Consider the following 20,789-nt stretch of genomic DNA (forward strand, 5'->3'; position numbering starts at 1 on the left):
GTAACTTCCCAATATGCCATTTAAGTACAGTTTAAAACGATCCTGTCTTCAGAACAACTCACAAATTCTCGTAAATTTTTGGGTCTTTGTTGGGTCGTATTTTGAAGCCTTAATTTTGTGGACGCAAAGAGAAAAGAGCTGGTATGTATAACACTGGGATTTTTCTGAATTCTGCTAGTGGGAATGAGATTTGAACACTGGGAAGTAGGATCTGGAAAAAAAATGGACCGAGAAACGGCGTTGGTACACCCCCCCCCCCCCCCCCCCCACCCCCGCCCCTCCTCAGGACTACTGCAGCTGGCCAAATCAGCGTTGAAAAATCCACTTTTACGCTTTTACGACACCACCTCCAGCTGGGCTTGGATTTGATTGGACAGTTGAAAGGAAACCATAGGAAATTATTTCATCGACAACACCAAAAAAACTGTCAAAAACTCAATAAAAGCACAGCTGGAAATCATCCAGCTAATTCCAAAGATTTGTGAAAGGCAGAGACACTAGAACGAAAAAGAAAATTGACAATGCCACTTAGCACAGTTGACAGTTGTGTTTTAAATGTCCATTGCAAGGGTGCAGCCTTCAGAAATAAATGAAATGAAAGGAAAAAGGTTTCGTAATTAATTTTAACCCCCTTGCTTTATTTTCACCATATGAGTTGGTTTTCATTGGCAATAATTCAATCCATGCGTTCGTGCATTTTTGTTACCCAAAAGGAGTAAACAGGCAGCGGCATCGTTCTGCTGAAAGCGATGAAAAAGTAACGGCGGATGATGATAACACAAAACGTTATTTAATTACAACTGTAACAGAAGACTTGTTTAATCTTTGACATTACGAACGCAATAGCAGCCTGCGAAACGCAGACTTATTTTCGGTTGTCGCTTCTCTCCACCGAGAGATGATTTGACCTTGGCTTCTAAATTTCTCTGAATTCCCTCTAATTTAACAAGCATACAGACCGGTTCTTGGGTCACAACATGGTTCCCTGTATGCTTTGTGATTTGGGGGCTCAAATTCAGGGTAACCTTGGTGTAAGAACGTGACAGTTTTTTGGTCTGTGTTGTAGGTTATTGCTTTCCTTCTCTGTTTTGACGATTTTGTTTCCATTGATTTACGTCAGCTGTCAGTTTCTCAGGTTCTCACACCGAGGTAAAGCCCGAATTCACCAAAGTAGCTTATGGATTAAGCCTAAAACCTGAACCAACCGTTAAGTGATGCTTGAAATGACTTCTTTTCTTCTCTCTCTAAAGCTAACAGAAGTTTTTATTACTTTAATGTGACGAAGTCTGTTTCGAACTTTAGTTTAGTATCATTTCAAACATCACTTGACAGTTGGATCAACTTCTAGGCAAAAGTCGTAAGCTTTATGGGCAAATTCGAACCCTCAAACTGATCACAAAGTTGATATGGAACTGTCTTCCTGACACAAGAACTAGTCTATAAAATTATACATGCCAAATAAGACAAAACTCAAAGAAATTTGGATACCAAGGCAACCTCATCACTTACAATGGTTTTGCTTTGGCCCCTTTAATTATAACCCACTGAAACGTTCCTATTGGCCAAAACATGTGACATGGTACAAAGTCTTACAGTGTTTGTCAGACTATAACAGTCATCTTATTTGGTAACGGTTGTCCATTTTTTTCGACCAGGAAAAAAGAAAATATGTCAAAATGTGGGGCCTTACTTGTTACATCTAATCATCTAATAAAGTTTAGAACACTGGTTAGCTTACATTTATTAGGCTGCAATTACATCTTTGCCATCACTGGCTGCTTTGTCTTTTCCATAGTAAATTATGCACATTTCAGGAATCAGTCAGTGAGTTCTAAAATACATAAACACCTTTCTGGCTTGCTGGCATATGTATATCAAAAAATAATGCCCAGGCCTTAAACATTGTCCTCGAAAATGTTGCAGTTATCCAAAAGGTTCAGTTCTCGACTTGCTATTCATTTTTCAGACATTCTTTCAGCCTCACACATTATCCTATGATATACAAGCTGGCTGGAGGTGTTTATTTAGTAATTAAACTCTACAGTCAAACCTGCCATTATGGAAACATATGGGACAAGATGAAACGATTGCATAAGCGCATAAAAAATTATATGAGCTGCAAAAACATGCAACCTTCCACCTTCAAAAGAGCTGGTTAAAGTTGCATGGCACAGGATCAATCAAGGAAAAACCCATAACATTACTATTAATCGTGACAAGACCTAAACAGCAAGTAGCAAAGCCAAGAAATTGAAAACTTTACCTGTAACAAAAAGGCTACATTTATCGAAAAAAGTTGATATCAATTAAAACCATCAATTATTTTTTAGGACACTGCATTGTTTTCACTGCACAGGATAATTTGCCTGTTAACTCACGCACCTACGGGACAATTTTCATCACAATCAATCAATCATTTTATTTTTCAATAATTTAAAATTTAACAAATTAGAAAAATGTACAACCCGCATAAAGGAAAGCTAATCGAGGCGGGTTGTGTAACTTAAGGACGGTGCCTACTATTGTTACTGCGCATACGTTCTGCGCATCTCGAGATACTCGGTTTTCCTATGGGTTGTGCCTACTAATACAGGAATATTTTTGCGCGATTTAAAACTATACGGAGAAAGCAGAACTTAGCAAATGCTTTTGGTATCTCAAAAGAAAATTGGGGGTAACCATGCATTTTTCAGAGATAATTAAGCGTCAATTTAGGAAAAAATCTCATACATTGCTTTATATTTTGGCGCTTTTTAGAGAAATTATTGCTTAGTTATCTCTGAAAAATGCATGGTTACCCCCAATTTTCTTTTTGGATTCCAATAGCCCTTGCTACGATCTGCTTTTCCCGCATAGTCATAAAACGGACAAAAATAGTTCGGTATTAGTAGGCACCGTCCTTAAACTAGATTACAAGCCTGTCAAAAGGTAAAGAATAATTGTCAATTGTTTGGTCTCTTAGCCTGGAATCTTGTCAAAATTCATGGCAATGGCTGTTCTTTGTTCAATGACATGCACTAAAAGTCAACTTTATTCAGCTCTGTTGAAGGCAGAAGGTTGCATGTTATTGGTAACCGCTGCAATAACAAAGCAAGTGTTTACACAACTGGGTTCAACTGTATCCCTGCAACTGAACGTTTCATGCTTTTTGCAGCTTTTACCTTTGACTTATAGAATATGGAAAACATTTCATCAGCCATTATTCCGTTTTAACGGAATGTTTAAACTGAGAGTTTTAAATACATTTCATGAGTACGTAAATTCTAATCTTCCGGGTGAGTACAGTCCTGACAAGGACTGTTTGGGGTGGCCTTGACTGATGTCTCAACAACCTGAGCAGAAGTCATCTTCAGAGTCAAGTGAATCGTGGAAAGTCAGCAGATGGTATGTATGTCTCTGGTTGTTAACAGAGATTGGTCAACAAAATTGAGATGTGATTGGTGGTTTGTCAGTAAGCCATGATGTTATTGGCTGTGAAGACTGTGAAAAGTGATTGGTGCATTTCGATCTGTCTTTTGTTAGTCAAAAGTCTTTGGGTCTATTGTTTGTTTGTTTCATTGATGTTGCCAATAAGTCGTTTGTATGGTGCAGGTAGTTGAAGGCAATGGATGAGTGGCATTTGTTCTAAGTTAGTAAACCAGCCTTCTAGAGTGAGTTGTTGATGGTAATTAGAAGTAACAGGTATCATAACAAATTCAAATCTATACACTAGTCATATGGTTTTCATAATGTTCAACAAGTAGAGCCTCACTACAAAGCCCCTCTTGACAAATCCAACAGATGTGTTTTTCATCATCTTCTGACTGAGAGTGTCGCAAAGAGGAGGTTTGAGTTGACAGGGTATCCTTAACACCATTAACAGCACCCTTGTGGGCTCTGTTGTGTTTCCTTAAACTTCCTAAGTAGTTAAAAGACTTGCCACACTGGTTGCATTCATAAGGCTTCTCTTCACTATGGACTCTCTTATGTCTCCTCAGATTTCCTACGTGACTGAAACACTTCTCACACTGTTTGCATTTATAAGGCTTCTCTCCAGTATGGACCCTTTCATGTTTTCTTAGGTTCCCTGCTAAACTAAAATACTTGCCACACTGTTTGCATTCATAAGGCTTCTCTCCAGTATGGACTCTTTCATGATTCCTCAGATGTCCTACTTGACTGAAACACTTGCCACACTGTTTGCATTCATAAGGCTTCTCTCCAGTATGCACTCTGTTATGTTTCTTCAGATGTCCTGCCTGACTGAAACACTTGCCACACTGTTTGCATTTATAAGGCTTCTCTCCAGAATGGACTCTTTCATGATTCCTCAGATGTCCTACTTGACTGAAACACTTGCCACACTGTTTGCATTTATAAGGCTTCTCTCCAGAATGGACTTTTTCATGATTCCTCAGATGTCCTACTTGACTGAAATATTTGCCACACTGTTTGCATTCATAAGGCTTCTCTCCAGTATGGACTCTTTGATGAACCTTTAGATGTCCTTCTTGACTAAAACACTTTCCACACTGTTTGCATTCATATCTCTTCTCCTCTGTGGGAGCCCTAACATGAGTCCTCTGACTCCTTCCTCTGACGCCGCTGCTGCACCTCAATATTCTTGGCATGTTTTCCTGTTTAATCAGAGAAACATAATAATATAAATAATTAAAATCAACTTTCAGAAGATTAAATTGAGAAGTATTATAAAAATAATTATCTCAATATCTTTAGCTTTTTTTGCAAAAAAAATTTAAACAAATAAAACGAATCTTGTTTCTACTGGAAAAAAAATTTAGTACTAGTATAATTAATTTAATCATTCATATTTTTTACAGTAATACAAAACAATGTAATTTGGGGGTATTATTATTGCATTTGACAAGGAAGGCGTTCATAATTTAGTGGAAATCGACATTTTTGGAAACTGTATTTATTGACACCAGTTTGCCCCCATCCCCTCAAAAATTATTCAGGGGCAAATGATTTCCATCGACCTTGTGCTTTGGTTTGAATAGGAGTCGAGTGTCACGTTTTGCCTCGCACGTTGGTGTGCTTGCTTGTAGAGTTTGACCTTCTCTTTGCTTTTGGTGTGCTAGCTTGTAGAGTTTGACCTTCTCTTCATGTTTCGTGTGCTTGCTTGCTGTGTAGACTATTATCAGATAAGTTGCATTGTTTACGTTTGAAGTTAGAGTTAATGGCATTTGGAGTCTTGCGAAAGCTTATCAATGTTCATTTCTGTTGCTTCTAGCAGGCAGCGTTGGTTTCTTGTAGTGAAACAGGTAAACAACACTAGGCCAAACTTATTTGTGTGTCTTCGCAGTCGTACACAATTCGTGAAGGCGTCGATAAATCTAACCTGTAAGTTAAAAAACGCAACTTATCTAAGCAAGCGCAGCCGTCCAGCAAAGCACACTAAACACGATGCAAGAACCTGAAACTTGACTCCCGCTAGAAACGAAGGAAATGAATGGTAGCAGGAGGTTTCGCCCCTGTCGCGTTCAACTCGTTCAAGTTCACCCCCCACTTTTGGAGTTCGACCCCTGCCTTCAATCTAGTTAGACCCGGCCGTTGGTATATCGAATTCGCCCCCCAATTTTAATAATAATAATAATAATAATAATAATAATAATAATAATAATAATAATAACAATCTTTATACAGGGAGCTCACATCACGAAAGTGATATTCAGTGGGGCCCTGTAGATTGAGAAATGATTTAAAACTTACAATTATTTTAAAAATTACAATTATTTAAAAGTAGAAAATACAAAGTTGGCGGTAAGAAATAAAAATAAGAAATAAGAATTAAAAACTAGCTAAAAACGCACTCTTTGATACGTTGCTTAAAAATTAAAAACGATTTTATGTCTTTGAAAGACTGTTCTAAAAGGTTCCATTCCTTAATACCCTGGTAAAGGAGTGTCTTCTTTCTGTAGTTAGTTCGCACTTGTGGAAGATGGAAATCATTCTTTCTCCGGGTATTATAGGAATGGATGTCGCTGTTCTTAAGAATATTAAAATTATAATCTACAAGTCCATGAATATACTTAAAAGTGATCATATATTTATGTACAAGGCGACGTTGGGACAAGGTTGGCCAGCCAAGTGACTTGAGTGCATCGGTGGATGAGGCATAGCCAGGCAAATCAAGGATAACTTTGCTGCCTTATTTTGCAGAATCTGCAAATCGCCCATAAGTGTAGTGTTATCCTTGTCACCCCAGATAACATCAGCATAGTCGAAAAGGGGACTAATCAAAGTGTTATACAGTGTAATCCGTGCATCTACTGGTAACAGAGGCTTGACACGTCTCAATAGGCCAACCCTTTGATTCACTTTGGTAATTAATGAATCAATTTGCTCATTCCAAGTCATGTTCTTGTGAATTTTCACGCCAAGGTACTTGATTGAATCTGAATTCTCGAGGCAAACATTATGCATAACAAGCTTGACATCATGGCAACTTTGCAATTTGCGATTGCTGCCAAACAGTACGAACTTAGATTTAGACGTGTTTAAAGATAGGTAATTGTTATCAAACCAATGTCCTAACTTGCCAAGGTCGGCATTTAGATGCGATTCAATTTCGTGGCAGCTCTTCCCACTATAGTATAACACAGTGTCGTCTGCATACATGACAACTTTGCAGTACTCCAAGCAGTGTGGGAGGTCGTTTACGTAGATAAGAAATAGAAGTGGACCAAGGATGCTCCCTTGCGGTACGCCAACGCGAACTTCGTGAGAAGGGGACAGACAGTTTTCAATTGATGTTACTTGATGTCGGTTATTCAGGTACGACACAAACCATTTTTTGACTTGGGTAGAGACACCAATAGACTTGAGTTTTCTTACAAGAATCTCATGATCCACTGTATCGAATGCTTTCGAAAGATCTATGAAAACTGCACCAGTCATACAGCCGCTGTCTAAGCTCTGAAGAATGTTGTCGGTAAAATGGGCGAGAGCAGTTACAGTAGACAGTTTAGGGCGAAAACCGAATTGATTTTGGGTGAGCAGTTTGGACTCAGACAAGTAACCATACAGCTGAATGTGCACAGCCCGTTCAAGAATCTTGCTAATGGTTGGGAGAACAGTAATGGGTCTATAGTTATTACAGTCAGTGCGATCTCCTGCTTTAAACAGAGCGGTTACTTTACCCTGCTTCCAGATTGCTGGGAAGGCGCTTGTCTGAAGAGACCGGTTGAATAGTCTGGTCAGAACAGGTGCTATACAATCAGCAGAGTCTCTCAACAATCTACCACTGATGCGGTCTAATCCTATGGCTTTGTTAGTTTTTAAACCCTTCAACTGCTTGAAAACGAACGATTCAGTGATATATGAAAAGGAAAACGAATTTTCTTCGGCGGTACTTCCAGCAGGCGAGAAACACATAGTAGCATCACTGACCACAGATTGAACCTTTTCTTTGATTTTGGTTGCCAGTTTAAGACCGATCAGGGAGAAATGCGTATTCAAAAGGTTTGCTTTAGATTCATTATCAGTGTACAAGACGCTGTCTGACTCAATGGAGGTGACTTGTGGACTGGACTTTCTTGAGGTGATTTCGTTAAGCGTCTTCCAAAGTACACTAGGATTACCTTTGTTCTGTTCAATTTGGTCTGAATAATAGTCGGCTTTACATTTTTTCACCTGCTTGTTGACGAAGTTTTTGATTTTCTTAAACATCTCCCAGTGGTATTTTGAGTTTGTCTTTATTGCCTTCTTGTGGTGATAATCCCGGTCACGCATGGCATTCTTTAAGTCTGATGTCATCCAAGGTGTTTTTATACCTTTAACACGTGTCTTCTTGATGGGGGCGTGTCTGTCCGCAATGTCAGTATAAAGGGTGTTAAACATGTCCACGGCAGAATCCACATCACCTTTGGCATCGACGATACCCCAATCAGTTTCTTTCAATTCTCTAATGAAGGATTCTTTATCGTAGTTGCGATAAGAACGGTATTCGATTGTCCTAGGTGGGGCCTTAGGGATGCCTGATTTCATAGTGCAGAAATAAAATCCAAAGAGCCCAGTGACTCCTTTAAGAGCCACAAACTCTCTGAAAGTCATAACCAATATCATCTGTTATTATGTGCTTTTGCAAATTGACTAAAATAAGCGGTCATATTCAATGCATCGATGGGGCAAACTCTGTTGATTTGTAAGGTTGAACGGCAATGTGGGGGGCGAACTCGACAGGGGGCGAAACCTCCATTATTCAAATCAACATATTAATATGCTTTTGCAAGATTCCAAACGACAGTAACTCTAACTTCAAACGTAAACAACGCAACTTATCTGATAACAGTCCACACAGCAACGAAGCACAGTCCAGAATTCGACAAGTAAGCACACCAAACGCAAAGAGAAGGTCAAACTTGACAAGCAAGCACACAAAATATCCATTATATTATAAACACTATATTATATACTGGCTGATAACATGTTTTTGCGATTTAAATAAACATGTGAAAATATCTGGCAGTTAATGTTATTTCCTCTTCCCTAATTTATGGTCGAATTTATCTCGCTAATCTCTGATTATTACTAGTTATTATTATAATTACAGCCAAAATGCCAAGATAAAGTGGTCGCTTACTGGAGGTGGTCACTTACAAGAGTCAAACCAGAAGGGGTCTCTTCTAGGAACAGGTCTGACACAGCTACTTATTTCAAAATAATTTATTGCATACATTTCTCTAGTTATTGTACAACCAGTGCTAGGTTAGCCTGCGAACAGCAGACGTATTTCCGGTCGTACCTCCGAAAAGTAACGTCTGCGATCTCGAGCTCCGAAACGATTTCCGTGACGTCAATAGTTCTTCACCAATCAGAATTCGGCTGTTCTGTTTGTGGAGCTAACACGCGTGGGCTTTACGTGGGGATCTCGATGTCCGCGAGAAAAACTAAATGGCAGAAGATGGGGAACGCGGTTTAACTCACTAAAATGCGCAGTAGATAAACAAATATCGCTGGTTTCCAAAATTAACTGCATATTAAACTTGGAATGATTAAACAAATGTTTTCTCACGTAAATTAATATGGTTACCTATTCATCATTTGCCGAAAAACACACTTGAATGCAAAAATTGCTAAAATTCACGGCATGTTGATTTCAACCCGCTTATGCAAATTGTCCTTCATTACGCATATGTCGCTTCTCAAACGCATATATGAATTCACAAAGACACAAAAATCAACAAAAAGCTTTTCCTACGAAACATTTTATTGAAATAAACAATACGTTTGGTATTAGAGGCAAAAACCTTTCAGTTTCCGTGTTTGTTCAAAGCGATCACTCGCAGTAAATTCGGGCACGTTTGCGATGAAAATTACAGAAGTTACAGAATTCTGGTTCAAATCATCACTTTAACTATTTGTTAAAAGCAAATCAACATCGGAAAACATCATTTACCGTGTTGTCGCCATTGTCCTGGTCTTGTAAAGTCCGTTTGAAGCCCGAGGTTCGGTTTTAATTTTTGAGTCGGTTTTGTTGAATCTTTCGATAATCTTTTGATATGGAGAGGTCCGTTATTTTCAAATTTCTGCTTGATACCATCGACGATCTGGTTAATTTTTAAAAGGCCTTGCTGTAGGCATTCAACATGTTATAACACAAGCGGCACATCGCGAGGTTCTCGCTGCCGACGTAAACTTAACAAATCGACGGCAGTTTTCTATGGTCTATACTCTTATAGACCATAAAATGACGTCAAAAAATGTTCAAAACTCAAGTGGAACCACGAGCCGCAGGCGAGTGGTTTCACTGCCAAGTTTTGGACATTTTATGGCGTCATTTTATGGTCTATAAGAGTATAGACCATAGAAAACTGCCGTCGATTTGTTTTTTACAATAACACGGAAAAAGTATGAGCGGAATTGGCTATTTTTTTCGTTGAGAAAGCGCGCGCGTTACATCTGACGTCATTTTTATTGTCTGTACTCTTATAGACAATAGCTACGAGCCAATCAGCGCGCGGGAATTTGGACAGTTATTGTAAAAAGACAAATTAAATCGACTCCAAGTGAGCGATGAATTAACGCACCAATCTCCAGTTCACTCTTGCCAAAGATCTTCACTTTCTCCTTCAGACTGGGAATTTTATCCTTACACAAAAAACAATCTCCTTCGGCCGAGGTAACTTTTTTCGGCGTTTCCGCACTCATGGCTACTTATGCCGCTTCTGAAGCAGTTGTCGGTCCTCGCGATTTCGCGCGTGTTATCAATAACATCTTTCTATCAATCAATTTCATTGGTCGAGTAAAGAAGAAAAGAAATGACGTCACGGAAATCGTTTCGGAGCTCGAGATCGCAGACGTTACTTTTCGGAGGTACGACCGGAAATACGTCTGCTGTTCGCAGGCTAGTGCTAGGTGGTCACTAAAAGTTCCTTTAATTGTGAGTAGCTTAGTATTTACAGTCAACATGGAGATCAAATCAGGTGTCACATGGTCGCTTACAAGAAGTTAAAAACAGGGAAAATTGTAATGCGGTCAACCCAAAAAGTGTTCGTGGTCACTTAAGAGAGGTGGTTGTTTACAAGAGGTTTCAATTATAGGGCTTTGACTGGGAAAGATTTGGTGTTTTGAATAGATGGTTGCTTATAATAGGTGGTCGAGCATGGAGGTTTGACTATATTATTATTATTATTATTTTTATTTTTATTATTATGCGCAGTAAAACTATCTGTATGCACAGTAGAAGAAAGCACCACAGGGCGCATAGCGTAACCTGTGAGCCAAGCGAAACTTAAAATAGCATGTGAATAAATCAATAAAATATATATACATACATAAAATATATAAAATATATAAAATTCATTGGTCTAAAAATATCAAATATATAAAAATATATAAAAGTCATATTCTATATAAAAATGTAAAAAAGTCATAGCTGGTCTATTCATGGCTGGTCTATCAATCTTGGTATAATAAATTATTATTATTATTATTATTATTATTATTATTATTATTATTATTATTATTATTATGCCCAATATATCCAATGTGACAGGTCCAGGGACTTAATGATCATTGCTTTCCCAATTCATGTAAGATCCCTTGCTCCCCAAATATCTAACTTTCTTTAAAGCTTTTCACATTTTTAGATAAAAACTTTAGTTCTTTGTTTTGTTTTTCATCAAAAGAAACATGATTATATCAATTATGAGTAAGGTGGATGTTAACAACCCTTCACAAGGTTTGGAATTTTTTTTTTTTGGTAGTTCCAATGCAGCAGGAATTGTTTGAAGTTATTCAAACAAATAAGAAGATTGTTATGGTACATTAAGCAGAAAATTAATCCTTTCTGAGGGTTTTGAGGGAATTCAGCATGACATTATCATTATTATGATTATTATTATTATTATTAGGCAGTACAGAGGCTGACACACAACTTATCAACAAAGATTAAAGATTTTCACAGGTCAATAAGCCATGTTCCGACATTATAAGGTTTACCGACCGACATTTTTTTGTGTGTTTACAATATAGTTCGAGTTACCAGTGTTAATTTAATTTGAGCCAAGGAAAGTACAGTGGAACCCGGTAACTCGAACTTAGATAACTCAAACTCCCCACTAACTCGAACTAAGCCCCATTTCCCTTGGATTTGACCATACTTTTCAGTCACTTTTACTCGGATAACTCGAACTCCAATAACTCTAATTCCTTGCTAACTCAAACTAAATTTTGTTTCCCTTGATCAAAATTTAACCCTATAACTCGAATTCTGGTTCTTGCAACTCACCACTGATGTTATCCTTTGCTCCTCCTGTCACGTTATCGGTAAAAAACACTGGAATTGACACTTATAAAGCAATTTCATTTTAATCAGTGCGACAGATCACGCATTTGACAGTCGTTTCCGATCTTTTTAGTCAAACTGCATGCACTGCCTGTTAAGCTGTCACTAAAAATGTTCACATCTCAAGGCGTTCCCATTCTTTCTTTAAAATGTTGACAAAGTTTTTTTCACCCAAAAGGTTCAGCTTACATGGGACTTACAGTTTCTGATGAGAGTAAGTTTAATTTGCCCTGGGTTGTATACTAAAGTGCTGATAATCAATGAACTATAAATTATTTACATGAAAAGTCGAATTTTTAATCTACCCCGATAACTCGAACCCCCGCTAACTCGAACAGTTTTCCATCTCCCTTCAGAGTTCGACTTACCGGGGTTCTACTGTATAATTAGTTCTAGTTAACCGAATTCGAGTTTAGCGAAAAATCAACGACTTAAAAGTGGGGTCAAATACAGGGGAAATCGGATTTTATTCGAGTTAGCAGGGACTTCAAGTTAACGGTCTCTATTGTAATTGGTATTTTAAAAGTCAAATTCGATGCCACTATCCCAAACAAACACTGTTTCCTTGTGCTTTGAAAATTAACATGGCGGTCAGGTCACAACCTCAAACCATCATTTCTACCCAAAAATCACCCTATGCTCGTCTCTATCGATTAATGGAATCACCCAAATACCACTTATGTGGCTGAAAATACACTGAAAAGCTTGTCTTACCTTCAATAAAAGAAATCTTGCCGCTTAGTTACCCGATTACAACCCACAACACGCGCGTAAACTGAGTCTTTGAGTGATGGCTGAGTGATGTTGTTTGACAAACCGTGGAAAACGAGCGGTTACTTAGCTTCGTGTAAAGTTGGACTGGACTTGAGGATTTTATGCGTTGGATTTCTTGTCAGAAACCAGCAGGGAGGGACACAGGAGGCAAATTTTACTAGTTCGATATTCTCAATTCAGGTTATGAAGATGTAAAGGTTCGTCGTGAGGAAATTAGTAGATGTACTATTTTTGTTTTGTGTGCTACTTTGGCTACCAGAGGCAACCTCGTTCCCAGGGCTTTTCCCTTCTCGTGGGGGGAAAAGCCCTGGGAACGAGGTTGTACCAGAGGTTTTTCTCGCGCGCAACGAGGACCAAGTTGGACTGGACTTCAGGAAAATATTCTTTTTACGAGTTCTAAATTCCCCCAGATTGTGGAGGTATAAAGGTTCCCTTGTGCGCAAATTAGAGAATTACTTTTTTTCCTTTGTGAGCTTAGTATACCTTAGCTTTGCCTACTTTGGTTACCAGAGGTTTTCTCCCTCGCGCAACGAGGCCTCCAAGACCGAGGGTCATATTAAATAAAGATAGAAAGAGACTTTGACCGGAACCGAAAACCGGGAAAGAAAAGCCTCTGACGGAACAGTTTAAAAAACTTCAGTGCAATAAAGAGAGGGAACTGGCTTTTCTCACTTTTGACGCTGTCTTATTTTATTTTAGAAATAACAAATTCTAGTCTGCATAGTGGATCAATTGATGTCGTTTAGCCTACACAGCAAACTTTCCCGTGGTCCCATGGGAACGTCAGGACGACTCAGAGTAAATTTTGAAGGCGAATTTGACGCTGTCTACCTGCTTGTGTCACAAAAAACGAGTTTTTTTAATCATGGTTCAGGAGGTGTAAAACACCATATCAAGGCAGTAAAGCAGTTACAGTAAATCAGAATCTATGTCCTCGATTGTTCTAAGTGATCTTGTTACTGATCGCTTATAGCCCAGTGTGGGTCATAAGCAACGGTCGACTGAATGCCTTAAACGTTGTGTGATCGTAATGAAGCTACCAATGATTTATAGACTTTATGATACTAGAATATACTATCATTATATTCAGTATTAGTAATAATGGTGTCAAAGGTTTAACGTATTTGTCTCAGTATGAGAAAGATGAGAAAACAAAACATTTACTGGTGTAATGTTTACTGCTTTGGGTTGTTGCGAAACCTTAGACTCCCGATAACTAAGATGACTACTTTCTTTCATCATGTTTTAACCGGGATCTTTACTTTTAATTTTTTAAAAAATTAGACCTTCTAATGTTAAGTTTCTTCTCTTTTTCCTTCTGGATCAAAAGAGACGTTTATAAATATCACAGCGGCCTTTCGTTTCTGTGGAAGGAGTTAAAGACGTCCTTTAATATCTTTATCAGGTTTGAAACAAAATAAAATAGCGTAAACTAAGCAACCTCAAAGGTTTCGTCTCTTTGCCTACTGAGTGGGATTTTCATTTGATTTGATTTGAATTTTTGCCTTTTTTAACAGGGCCACAAGTTGGTCAGTAATTTTAGTTACTGTTAGCCTCTTGTAAGTCTTATTTACTACCTAAATTTGGTAAGCTCCTATCCGTTATCATCAAAAAATAGTAATCGCACAGCAGTCGCTTTCTTTTTGTGGGACCGGGGATAATTTTCCTTTTGGCATAAACCAAGAAACTCTAAATTGGTTTCTTTTTGCTATGGGTAGACCAGTTTCTGCTGTTATTACTAACGTCTACACGCTCCGTTAAGTCAGGGATCTGGAAGCGCTACGTAGATGACTCTTTCACCATCTTGGACCAGGGTTGTGTTACAACTATCTGCAACATCTCACCAGCCAGCAGCCCTCGATCCATTTCATCATTGAGACCAAAACAGACAGTAAGGTCGCTTTCCTAAGCACGTTAGTTTCAGGAGAACCAGACGGCCGCCTTATCACCAGAATCTACAGAAAAGTGACACACAATGATCAATACCTAGCATATTCACATCACCCTCAATCAGTAACACGTGCATGGTATTGTCAAGTGCTTGTATGACCTGGCCACACGTCTTGTGACACGGCCATCAGCTCTCTCTAAAGTGAAGATACATTTATCATCTGTTTTTGTTTCAAATGGTTGTCCTTTCTTCTTTTTGAAGAAGCTGAACAAGACCCGTAGACCGGCACCTAGAGAGTCTGCGGCTGAGTTTAAAAGTACATAGCTGTTCTTCCTTGCATAGCCAGAGGGGCTTTGCGGGCCTGTCCGCCGCTGCCTACAACAGCAGCGCATTGAAACGGACTTTAAATCTGACACCACACCAAAGTCACATTTGGTTCATCTAAAGGACGTGGCTCATCCGTCTAAGCAGCAAAACGAACGAATGCAGCAAAATCTACATCGGCAAAACAGGGCGGCCCAGCCAATACAGGAACGAATCAAAGAGCATGAGGGATACACAGTAAATGCTCGAATTAGCGCCCGGGCCGGGGGCTTATTTAATTTTCTGGGTCGAGATGGGGGTGTTTATTTCGTTTCTCAAATTTCGGCCTCAGACTAACATTGTCTTTTTTTTCAAGTAAACACGAACTGTAACACACTGTAAATGAAGGGCCTATGCACTCACAAGGATATTTCCCTCGAAGAAATGAGAAGAAAACGTGCAAGACTTTAGTGGTCTAAGATTTGTACTGCCTCCCATGCAAGCCCAAACGTAACAAGCCTCTCCGCCAATCGTTTATAAGGGAAATTGAGCTAGGAAGAAGCCAGTAAGCCACCAAAATAACGACAGGGATAGGCTGTTTTATTCACTATCACACAATATAGCCATCTTTGGTATAAAAAAAAAACACTGTACTACACAAAAAGCTACATTTAAGAAAACTTTAAAAACTGCAAAAGCCGTGAACGAAGATCCTGCTTGCTTGTACGTTGGATCTCACAGGAGATCTAATCAGCCAAACTTGAAAAATAGACGATGAGAAGTCCAAAGACTACTGCAAAGCTGACACAACGTAATATATTTTAAAACAATATTTCGGCTGGCCAAACCAGCCTTCTTCAGGTTTAGACGTTACTAAATTGTATATATGAAATTACAATATCATATTATGGAGGATGTTGCAATACATAGGAGCGGCGGAAATGACGTTTACAAGGTGGTACCAAGAGATAACAAAGTAAGTAAAATAAAATTTTTACAATTCATCACGTTTATTCAAACCGTGGGGTTCCAAGGTCCCCCGGCAAGGTCCTCGCTAAATCTATAAGAAAAGACTCTCTGGCTATTCTGATTGAATCACGCGAGAAGTGGATAACTTCAAGTGGTATTAGTTGCATGTCAGGGGGGGGGGGGGGGGGGGACAGGGGGGTCGGAACCTCCCGCCTCCCGTACCTTTGCCTCCCGCCCTTTTTCGCGTTTCTCCAGTCCCCGAGTAAATTAGAAGGTTTCAAAACCCGTATCAGTCATATGGCTGTACCAGGACGTACCATTCTCAGGCCTTTCATTATTCAATTTTTTACTATATATATTTTGATTAACGTTAACATAATTGATAGGTTTTGTACTCTGAGTTAATGAAGTTTTGACTAACATAAAGACTTTTGTTCTTGAGCCATCGTAGCTTGATCAGAAATAAAATACAAGCAGCTGTGATAAACATAATAAACTTGCGCATTTTATGTAACCTGACGTTTCATATGCTACGTCAAGCTAAAATGCGCAAGTTTACTATGTTTATCACCGCTGTTTGTATTTAATTGTTGACTAACATGTTCGTCTTGTTTGACGGTTTAACCATTCTTTCAGTGACAACAGTCTCAGTCCATCGTGCAATGTAATAATTGTTGCATTTCTTAATTATTCATTTGTTGGGATCATGTAATTCAAATGGGGAAGTGGGACATGGCGAGCTGGCAGCCAAACGGCCCAGTTTAGAGTTCGGTATGCCTGCCTAATCGGGAAAAGGTAAAATGAAACTTTAGGACCTACTTTGATCCAAGGTTTAAATCTCTGGGTTACTGGTTGTGAATTCTAAGCTCGCTGCTACTGCTCTGAGGAAAGAATTACTGCATTAAATGCAAAAAGCGTCCAAAATTAGGCCGGACAAACTGTTCATCAAAAAAAAGTCTTCATCAATGTGCAGAGAAGCCTGCACTGATCTCCTTTTACTCCTAATCCTACTCCTCTTTTCCATAAAGTCGTTCCTGATTGCTTCCCATGATGCTGTTTGGCTGCCTATTGTAATAGGAATCGATTTCGCCTTGTCTAAAATTAAAAACGGTGTCGTAAAACGAACCACTCCGCACTCTCCACGTGATCATTGAAACAGCATTCCGTTCGCAAATTCCCATACACCATGCAGCAAAATCTTTAGTACAGTCCAAGTGACGGTCTTTGGGAGCTAACTCCCAAGAAGGTCGTCCATATGCCCCAGATTTCTCACTACCGCACTGAAAAATAGTAAGAACTAATAAAATGGTCTTTGACGACATTGAATCTCTGATTCTACATTTAAAAGACTCGTACTTGCTCGCCTTGCTCACCTCTTTTGAGACTTCTAAAAACTTGCGCGGCACTCACATATGTGTCCACATGCCACGCTTGACATTTCATGAGCTAAGATATGACGTAACACCATGAAAGGGTTTACAATTTCACCGGAAGTAACCCTGTTTATCGCCTGAGCACGAATTTTCGTGTTTCCTCGGTTATAAAATATTGTGTTAAGCCTCGGAGGACGCTAAGTGGAAGACAAATAACATTGTACAACATTGTTCAGTTTTTTTTTTTTTTTGATAGTATTCTAACGCATTAATAAGTAAAGAAATTCACCGTTTTGTATGGCTCTCCCGCTTCCCGTCCTCTTAGAACTCCCGCCTCCCACCCTTTCCTCTCCCGTCTCCCGTACCCCTCCCGCCCCCTATTCTCCCGGGCTCCCGCCCCCCTGTCCCCACCCACATGTCAGTGTGGCAGTGGTTAGGTTGATAAAGAAAATGTTCAGAAACAGTGGTTGGTTTGGATGTAATGTTAGTTTTGTCAACTGGGCGTCTATGTTCGTTGAATCTGTCTTTGAGACGTCGCTTAGTTTCACCTATGTATTGTAAATGGCAGCGGTTACATTGTACCATGTAGATTATATTTTGGTGTTACAGGTTATGTGTGAAGTGATGTTACGGGTTTCGCCTGTGGAAGAAAATGTATAATGTTTAAGACCGTTAGTAATGTAAGGACAAGTGGCGCAATTTTGTCCACAGCGGAAAGATCCTGGTGGTAAATTAGAGCTGTTAGGAGCGGTGACAGTCGGTAGCTGTGCTTTAACTAAAATGTCGCGAACGTTGGAAGTGAGTCTGTAAGCGACGATAGGTGGGTGTTTAAAAACGTCCCTGCAACGGTCGGAGGAAAGTAATATGTTAAAATGTTTGCGTAATATATTAGAGAGGTGAGGAAGTGCTGGGTTATATGTAACGACAAAAGGTATGCGGTTAATAGAGTCGTTACGGTTAGTTTGCAGAGCGTCAGTGCGAGAAATATTAGCAGCTCGTAGGCCGGATTGTGAGTCAAGGAAGGTGTTATGATATCCTCGTGCGAGGAGATAAGCTTTCAATTCATTAATGCGGAGTTGAAATGTAGCGTTAGTAGAACAGATACGGCGGATGCGAAGAGCTAAGCTAAATGGAATAGATGTTTTAGCATGTTAATGAATTAAAAGCTTATCTCCTCGCACGAGGCTATCATAACACCTCCCTTGACTCACAATTCCTACGAGCTGCTAATATTTCTCGCCAAAAGCCAGAGAGTCTTTTCTTATAGATTTAGCGGGAACCTTGGAACCCCACGGTTTGAATAGAGGTGATGAATTGTAAAAAAAAAAAAATATTTTATTTTACTTACTTTCCTATCTTTTGGTACCACCTTGTAAACGTCATTTCCGCCGCTCCTATGTATTGCAACATCCTCCATAATATGATATTGCAATTTCATTTATACAATTTAGTAACATCTAAACCTGAAGAAGGCTGGTTTGGCCAGCCGAAATATTGTTTTAAAATATATTACGTTGTGTCAGCTTTGCAGTAGTCTTTGGACTTCTCATCGTCTACATGTAAGAGTTGTTTTTACCCTAAACATTGTTTCCAGGGGGTCACTGATGAGTGTAGCCTGGGTCCCAAAGCATTTTCCCGCGCTTCCGCCGTTCCAAATCGCAAGTGAAAATGAACGGGTATTTCAAGGCTCCTTTACCTATCTCGTTGCTAAGTTGCCTTATTTATTTTATTTATCTTAATTTTGCATTAATGTTGTACATTAAATAGTTAGCGAGATAACTGAGGCGGATAATGAAACGACATGAAACTTATAAAAGCGTCCTGAGAAGTTATAATTAGTATTATTGAAATAAATATTCACAAGTTATAATAAATAATGTATTATCAAAGGAAAAGTGTTGAAAGGAAAGAGGAGAACAAAGTTTCAAGTTTCGACATTTTTATTTATCCGTTTGCTTTGATATGTTCTTTCAAGGTAAATTCAGTTTTTGAAGTATAGTAGGTGGGTCAATAAATGCGTCATCCTTCTTTTGGATCTAAATGAGCGTCTTGTGAAATCGTTTACACGACAAATTTTGCGAGTGTTTTTCTCTGAGGAAAGTTTGAAGTTAAATTCCTCGTTTGCCAAACTACCTCATGTCTTTTCAGTTGATATTGTTAGCTCATTCTTATTTATAGCCGAAATATTGTTCGGTGAGGATCTGTTTTCAGAAATTTTCAAGCTGAATGAAGAAAAGTTGGAGAACATAAAGATAAAATCGGCTCACGTGTATGGATTGCTTTCTCTATAAAGCGATAAGAATATTGTGAATCGTTCGATTCTATAGTTGACAATGTCGGCGTTTTCCAGGTCAGCTTTTAAAATATTCTAGACTGACAATGTTGAGCTTCTTTGGCTCGAAACGGTAAGTACGAAGGTATTAATAATTAATAATTGTCAACCGCCTTCGTGGCATTTTTTTTTTTGTGTCTGTGTGGTAAGCTAGATTCTAGGGAATTCCGATTAACAGTGCTATAAGCTTGTGTACAAATTTAGTTCAGGAAGATGTCGAACTCACTTGTAAGAATTTTAGAACGAATGAATAAAGCAAACCTTAATTGATAAAACACATTGGAGTAACTTTGCTCGGAAAAATTAGGAAGAGTTTTAATGAGTTAATACACACAAACTGAAATCTTGGGTCGCAAGTTTCGAACGTCAAAATGTACTCTCTTCGTTCATAAATCTGCGTTTACTCGCGATGCGACTTGAGAAGATTACTTTCAGCTAGCAAAGCCAGATAAATACCGCCAAACACCGGTGTCAGAGTGATATGTGGTTCCCCGTGATATGTGTTTCCCGACAAAAACATCAGTAGCGATATATGCGCGGGGCCGGAAAACAAAAATCGCTAGTGATGTGTGTGTTGGGGAACACATTTCCGCGCAAGTGACATGTGTTCCCGATACATTTATCACTAGCGATATGTGTGAGGGGGAAACATATATCACCAGTGATATGTATCTCCCTGGTCGGAAAGACAAAACAGTAACACTATGTATTATGTGTATCCAAGCTATCAAGTGATGTTCAACATAATAGCGGCTCGAGTGAGTGAAAAGAGTCTTTTTAAGCTTCATGTTTTCAGGTTTATAAAGTAAAAGCTGTCTCGGTATCTGTAAATACCATTGTACTCTTTAAATCGAGTGTGCACAATGTCAATTTTTGTCATAGCAGGCGTGTCAGACTGTGAAACACATATCGCTGTAGGGCTTAGTGTAGAATTGTCCAAACACAAAACGCTTCCTTGCGTTTTCCCGAAAATACTTCTGAATAATTATGATCTGGAAATTTTTAAACTAAAGACAAACTTCTGTTTTTCTCCATTTTCTGTTTAGGTCACGTGACCATGGGTGTGATGCAATGACGTCATCGATTGCACCACTTACAACCAACCTCGTTCCCAGGCTACTTTCTTCTTCAACTCTGTTGATAAAACCAAACATTCTTTTTCACTCCCAACCGACGCAGCAGCACAGTTCCTTTAAAAACGAACCCCCTCATTCATAAACTCGTCATAGTTTGATGACAACTTCATTTACATTTGATAGTTTTTACATGTAAATACTGGATATCAGTTGTATTTACCTTTTTCTACGCACTATTGCGTTGTTATTAGTAAGAGGGTCCTGAAGGGGCAAAATAAGA

General features: G+C 38.9%; 1 protein-coding gene and 1 long non-coding RNA gene across 3 annotated transcripts in view; one reads left to right on the top strand and one right to left on the bottom strand.

The window, feature by feature from the left end:
• Nucleotides 1–12,577, bottom strand: part of LOC146460101 (uncharacterized) — a 50,124-nt gene extending 37,547 nt beyond the window's left edge. The window contains exons 1-2 of one of the 2 annotated variants that reach the window (XR_014857691.1): nt 12,506–12,577; nt 1,847–4,616 (exon numbers count right to left, since the gene is read on the bottom strand). Coding sequence is in view for 1 of the 2 variants with exons in the window: in XM_085088416.1 (XP_084944542.1) it covers nt 3,702–4,610 (909 nt within the window). In the remaining variant the exon portion in view is untranslated. Of the gene's footprint in view, nt 1–1,475; nt 4,617–12,505 lie in introns of those variants that run through there. The other variant, XM_085088416.1, reaches the window with a different exon arrangement.
• Nucleotides 8,711–20,789, top strand: part of LOC146460103 (uncharacterized) — a 40,965-nt gene continuing 28,886 nt past the window's right edge. The window contains exon 1 of the long non-coding RNA XR_014857697.1: nt 8,711–8,939. This is a non-coding gene — a long non-coding RNA (uncharacterized LOC146460103). The remainder of the gene's footprint in view (nt 8,940–20,789) is intronic.

The sequence above is a fragment of the Pavona decussata genome, unplaced genomic scaffold (assembly GCF_977016875.1).
Source record: "Pavona decussata unplaced genomic scaffold, jaPavDecu1.1 SCAFFOLD_214, whole genome shotgun sequence".
In the NCBI taxonomy this organism is placed as follows: Eukaryota; Metazoa; Cnidaria; class Anthozoa; order Scleractinia; family Agariciidae; genus Pavona; species Pavona decussata.